Source organism: Argentina anserina, chromosome 6 (assembly GCF_933775445.1).
Source record: "Argentina anserina chromosome 6, drPotAnse1.1, whole genome shotgun sequence".
Taxonomy (NCBI): domain Eukaryota; kingdom Viridiplantae; phylum Streptophyta; class Magnoliopsida; order Rosales; family Rosaceae; genus Argentina; species Argentina anserina.
The window spans coordinates 30,712,886-30,719,486 of NC_065877.1; the positions used below are offsets into that span (position 1 = coordinate 30,712,886).

Below are 6,601 nucleotides of genomic sequence, written 5' to 3' on the forward strand. Positions count from 1 at the left end.
CATGCACCATGTTCTCCTGATGAGTCTGAGGTAATACCAACCCTTCCCTAAAGCATGAGGAAGCATGAACACAGTCGTGGGCATTGGGTATGGGGGGGGGGGGGGAGAATTAAGTGCACTTTGTATATAGAGCTATACTGTAATACCAAAATGACCCCGATTCAATTGTAACATATGACAATGAAGTATTTTTCAGCTTTTCTTTAGTTAAATGCCTAATTCTATCCCTTTACTTTCGTGTTCTAATGTTTGCTACATTCATTTCTGGTTTATTTCAGTTACTATCGAAGAAATATAATAAAATCAATTCATTAAGGTAATATTGAAAGTTTACATAAGCATTTTACAAATCGAAGTAGTTAGGTTGTAAACTTGTAATAACCGTATATATTTGATCATAAATGGAATTTCTAGCTACGCCACTGCCTAGATCCACCGATTATTATGTCATCGTGCCGAAATAGGCAAAGCAGTAATTTGTGCCACAATTGCCGGAGGAAATAGCTTAGATAACACAACTAAATTCAACTTACCCGGACTAGTAAACAACTCAGAAACCCATTTGACACGCGAAGAATGGTAATCAGAAAGATCTAACCCAGGTAACCGTGGATCATCCCAAACATCAGTAGTAGAACCATCTCCAATCTAACGCCGAATGCCATGTCTCAAAATATCTCGACCTACAATAATACTCCTCCAAGCACAGGAGGGAGCATTCCCAAGTTCAACTTCCTAAAAGTTACAATAGGGAAGTAAATAGCATTCAGCAGCTTACTTGGCAGTGAATCACGTTTCTGTAATATCCTTCAGCCTGTTTAGCTAACATTGCTAGATTGAAAGCAAACAGATGTCAAAAGCTCATACCTCTTTCCGACTTGGGTTTACACAAAGCATCCCAGGCCCTCCAATGCATACCCTTCTTCTCATCAGTACCAACCCACCAAAACTGAGCACACAGCTGATGAAGTTCCTGAATCAAATTCTGAGGCAACAAATAGTTATTCATAGTGTACAAAGGCATAGCTTGAGCTACAACCTTAATCAAAACCTCACGCCCCGCCGCAGCACTAAGGAACTTTGTCCTCCAGCCCATATCCGCCAACCCACAATCAGTGAGTGCTTCCCTGAAAGCCGTCATCTGTCCCACTGAACGAAACCGCCCTCCAGACTCTTCATTCAACGACAAGATTTCGTTGAAATCTCCAGCCACAACCCATTTCTTCCCTGCTCTACCACGCAGACGACAGAGCATCCCCCACGAACGAAAACGCTGCCCCGTATCCGGATGACCATAGAAGCCCGTAAACCTCCACTTCACATCATCGGGACCATAAACATCAACATCAATAAAATACCTCTGCACATCCCTAATACCAACGCGAATTGAATCGTTCTAGAGGAGAGCAAGGCCACCTGCATGACCTCCATTAGTTTCCACACGGTTGAAGTAGACTATGTGCTCCATCCCTATAGCACGACGGAGAGACTCATGGCTGCGCGCATCACACTTTGTCTCTGTCAAAAAAGACCATAGTTGCACGGTGCTTCTGCACCATCGATTTCAGGGCATGGCGGGTCTGAGTGTTGACGATACCTTGACAGTTCCACAGCAAAACCTCCATGACTGACACAGACTCGCCGGAAAGGAGGCAAGAATCTGAAAACCAGAAGAAAAAACCTAGGCGGCGCTCGGTTTCGTCGTTCGCTAAGAAAACTCGGCTCCAAGAAAGTCGGAGCGTATTTTTTCAGCCCTTCAGCTAACCAAACCATAAGAAAATTCAGTGAAAACTGTACGTCCGCTAGTTTAGAGGACATACATGTTTTGTCAAAGTATACACGATTCTTTCGAGCTCCAACTTCAGGTTTGTATTGACATAATGCAATGATACAGTTGGTATTTCAGAAGTTGAACGGCTTTTCTTATTGCAATCTTTGCTTAACAGGATGTTCTTGGACATCTTTAATATTGCTATTGTGATGTATAGCCGAAACATTCCAGATTCGTACAACGAAACTGATAGTCGAATTCTAGCCCAGGAGTCTGCAATGGGAGACAATACATGGTCGAGGTAAAACAGTCATGATAGAACCTAGTTATATTTGTAGCTTCCCAGGAAATTGGCGTTCAATTAGTGACCAGTTCATTACATTCTTATAGAACGGACAGGGAGGTGTTGAAAATATATTTCTCTTCAAATAGCTAAATACACTTTGTATTTTATTTTGGAAACGAGGCAACAGAATGAAAAAAAATTAGAGTGAATTGCACAACAAGGAACTTCCCTAGTGACAGTTCCAGACTCTCATCTCACCATAGAATGCATGACTTGAAAGTTGCTTACAAAAGCTCAAGGACAAGAGCAGATGCGCCACCTCCACCGTTGCAAATACCCCCAACACCGTATTTTGCACTCTTCTGTTTCAGTACCCCTAAAAGGGTGACCAGGATACGAGCTCCACTGCAACCAAGAGGATGTCCCAATGCTACAGCTCCACCATGCACATTAACTTTTGTTGGGTCAAGTCCAAGAAGTTTCTGGTTTGCAAGAGCCACAACAGCAAAGGCTTCATTGATTTCATAGTAGTCGATTTGAGATGCTTCTAAGCCGGCATTTGAAATGGCTTTTGGAATTGCAAGGGAAGGAGCTGTTGTAAATAATTCTGGTGCCTGTACAATTAATCTCGTATAAGCATCAAATGGTATAAGCTATGACATGAAGTAAATGCACAATAAGTTTCCAACTTTCAGTATCTTCAATAGAGTTGGTATCCGAAATGCAAGAACTTGTGGTTTACCTGAGCAGCATCAGCGAATCCACTAATCTTTGCTATCACTTGTAGCCCGAGCTTTAGTACCTTCTCTCCACTCACTAGAACTAATGCAGCAGCTCCATCACTGTATATAAAAGGAAGTTCACGTTTTAGAAAAGACTATGGCTTGTACATTATTAAGAGTTACAAAGGCAATCTCATTCCGTTTGCTTCCATGAATAGAACATAAAACCAGCAATTGACATGTAACATTTTATGCATACCCAGTGAAATGTACAGGCATTACAACAAACAAATTGAATAAGTCAACTAATCAGCAAAATATACAAATTAACAAACCTTATGCTAGAAGCATTGCCAGCGGTAACAGAACCTCCGGACTCCTTAAAACTAGGTCGGAGCTTCCTTAATTTAGCCGCGTCAAACTGGCAACACAAGAAAGCAACATATGAGTATTTTTCAATGGAATTCAAGGAATTGATTCGCACGTACCCAAGACTTCTTGTATATGAGATATTGACAAAGAGTTATTGCAAATTTGCACCGCATGATTAAATTGTTAGAATGACTCAAGGAAAAAGGATTTTAAACCGTATATAGAATAGGAGTGTTGATTATTCACAGGAAAAAAAAATGGTATGGTGTCAACTGACATAAGAATGAGGTGTTAGTACCTTTCCTAGACCTTCATCCTTGTCAACAATTGTTGATGGTCTTCCTCTTCCTCCAGAAACCTCAACTGGAACAATTTCCCATGAAAAGGCACCAGCGTCTTTGGCAGCAATACCACGCTCAAAGCTCTGACAAGCATAGTCATCCTGTAGGGATCACAACCGCATGTATAAGTGAACAGTGAACATATATAACGGTAATCTGGAGTAAATGTTATACATTATCAAATGCATAAAAGGTCTAAATATTACCTGTTGCTCCCTAGTCACTGAATGCTGATCAGCACATAATTCAGCACAGACTCCCATGCCATAATCATTATAGACATCCCACAAACCATCCTTCAACATTCCATCAACAAGTGAATCATGTCCAAGTCTAGAACCCTTCCTGCATTTTTTAAATCAAATTAGTGTCAATTGAATTAACACATTTAATTCTAAGAGGTCCATAAATCAGTACAAAATATCAACCTTGCTTCTGCAAGATACTTGGGCACATTAGACATGCTCTCCATTCCACCAGCTACAACAACATCATTGACACCCAACTGGATGCTTTGTGCTGCAAGCATTGTAGCTGCAACAAAAAAAAACAAGCGTGTTATCTTAATACCACTTTTGTATCAAAGATGAGGACCTCTAGCTTCAAATGAACTGCAATTTCCATAGTGATAGTGTACGCACCTTTTAATCCTGAAGCACAAACTTTGTTAACAGTGGTACAAACCACCGAATGAGATAGTCCTGCACCTATAGCTGCTTGTCTAGCAGGTGCCTGCCCCAAATTGGCACTAAGAACGTTGCCAAAGAAAACTTCTTCAACTAGGGCTGGATCAACATTTGCTCTTTTAAGGGCAGCTGCAAATCGAGATAAAAGAATGTTTAAGATCAAAAGAGGCATCTTAAGATTACCCCATTAATGAAGCAGGAATGCATGGTGTACTTACCCTCAATAGCAATAGATCCAAGCTTGGTGGCAGGTATAGATGAAAGTGCACCGAGAAATGCACCCATGGGTGTTCGTGCAACACCAACAATGTAAACACCTGCGGTAATAAACATACAGAACTTTTGAGACTAAAGGGAATTGGTTCTAATCTATGCAAAGTGTATATGAAATGTGCTTTTTCTTATTGCAAGTAAAGCAGACACGTATCTAGTACATACAAAGGGAAACATAAGGCAGTGACTATGATTTGAAAAACTATCTGATAACCAAAGTTACTATAAATTCCAGAAGGCCACAGAGAAAAGTGCAAACCTCTAGGACTAATCGAATCAGCACATGCTTCTGCTGTGGCTGGTGCCATGGATACAAGCTAATGGAGATCTGCAACAATTACACGAATTTCACTTAGTGAAACATAAAAACCAGATAGAAGCACTAAGTCATTCAAAACAGAACGACGGGGCTTGAAATCATTAAATTTTCAAACTTACAAAAGGATCAGGAGACAAGAGGCATATCAATGTAAGCCTAATAGATTTCCACTATAACCACTAAACCCTTCCCAACAAGTCATAATACCTACTCCACCCTCCATTTAGCTAATCAGTCAAACTTCATCTCAAGTTTCCAACAGTACATAAAACTGATCCATTATCTGATTACTCTTCTCGCATATAAAACAAAATTTGACTAGTTTGGCCACTTGGGTCTTTCAGCATCCAAACATAAAAGACAGTATTTTTCTTCGAACAAATCATAGATAGATCTAACATCATCACCAACTACCATAACAATTCAAAAAGGCTATGAATTTATCGACTAGTGACGGATCTTAGTTCGATCCGAATAGGGAAACCAAAGACATGCAGTGTTGAGATTTGAGATGAGAGTAAAGAGAGAAACAGAGAGCAAGGCATTACCTTTGGGGGGTGGTTGGTAGAGCTGAAATGTGCAGTAGAGGAAGACAGTGATCAAGTCTTGGAATTGGAGATGGTCAGCTACATATCCAACCATTGTCTGTTTATATAGAGGGGAGGAGCTCGGCCATGGCCACGCACGTGAGCCCTCAATTTTCCTTAATTGCCCCTAGTGCCACTTTCATTTTTATTTTTTATTGAATCATTTTAAAAGATGAATTAAGCAAATAAAATTGATTGGAAGAGTCTTTTTGGGGCAAATTCCGTTTGTTTTTTGTGAGGTTATCATGGATATTTGGAGGCGCCAACCAAAGAAATATGATATAAATTGGAGTGGTAACTTTTCCAAAGGGGTGCCTAGGCGTCAAGTTTGACAAAGAACATAGATGAGACCATGCATAGTATTGAAACGCTTGAGGACTTGTGTAAGGTATGATGCAAATGATCTGGTTTCTTAAAATATATGATCTTATTTTGTTTGGTTTTGGTCAACTAAGGAGAGCTCCCATATACTTGTTTTGCGGCAAATGTAGGAAGCCAACCACACGTTGCATCTCAGCTTTGTATTTTCAGTTAGTAAGAACTAAGAAGATAGATTCACTAATCTGGCTTAATGTAATTGTCTCCCACCTAGCTCCCAGATGATCTGTGATTAGGGTGTGCTATATAATTATATAAGGCTCATAACAGCCTAGCCAGATGATGATTACAAAGCAAATTTGGATTAGTTATATTGGTTGGAGGCAAATAATGGAATATTATTTTGTTTGGGTACAGGACAGAGCATCATATGGGTCGATTCGGGAGGAACTTCTTGTTATGTGCTGATATAGTGCTTTGATTTCGAAAGCATACTTAGTAGAAGTGCAGACTGCAGGAGGGGGAAGTGAATTCCAAATGAGTTGGTAAATTATAGAGTTGCTGCAAGTATATATGCAGCTGCTAAACTTTTACCAAATCCTGATGCAGGGACCAATCATTTACGCTACGTTGCTGAACAGTCATTGTCAACTCAAATTGGACTTAAACAATCTAAGACAGCAAGAGCTAGTAGGAGAAAAATTTAGTTTTAATTCTCAGTGTGAATGAACAGAAATTCTATGTGATTGAGTCAACCATGGTTAAGTGTCTGCACTATGATGATCTTTTTTTTTTTGAATACGTACACTACTATGATGATCTTTGTGTTGTAACGAAACCGAAGTATATCAATGCACTATTGATTGGCTAATGATAATTTAGGAGGCTCAATCGTAAGCACATACTATTATTAGAGTACAAAACAT

At 39.8% G+C, this 6,601-nt stretch overlaps 1 protein-coding gene across 1 annotated transcript; it reads right to left on the reverse strand.

Moving 5' to 3' along the window:
* Positions 1 to 2,084: 2,084 nt before the first annotated feature.
* Positions 2,085 to 5,406, reverse strand: LOC126801167 (acetyl-CoA acetyltransferase, cytosolic 1). Its single transcript, XM_050528634.1, has 10 exons — positions 5,319 to 5,406; positions 4,711 to 4,779; positions 4,397 to 4,495; positions 4,134 to 4,307; positions 3,921 to 4,026; positions 3,699 to 3,837; positions 3,450 to 3,593; positions 3,115 to 3,200; positions 2,800 to 2,899; positions 2,085 to 2,671 (listed from the first exon to the last, which is right to left on the reverse strand). Exons 2-10 carry the CDS (start codon positions 4,757 to 4,759, stop codon positions 2,342 to 2,344), a joined length of 1,227 nt encoding a protein of 408 aa, XP_050384591.1. The 5' UTR covers positions 4,760 to 4,779; positions 5,319 to 5,406; the 3' UTR covers positions 2,085 to 2,341.
* Between the last annotated feature and the right edge of the window lie 1,195 nt (positions 5,407 to 6,601).

Excerpts from the sequence above, each read along its gene's own strand:
- LOC126801167 (XM_050528634.1), bottom strand. The coding sequence starts at position 4,759 with ATGGCACCAGCCACAGCAGAAGCATGTGCTGATTCGATTAGTCCTAGA. Across the intron at positions 4,027-4,133 it reads TTGTGCTTCAGGATTAAAAG|CTACAATGCTTGCAGCACAA; the intron begins GTGCGTACACTA and ends TTTTTGTTGCAG. Across the intron at positions 3,594-3,698 it reads CAGTGACTAGGGAGCAACAG|GATGACTATGCTTGTCAGAG; the intron begins GTAATATTTAGA and ends TGATCCCTACAG.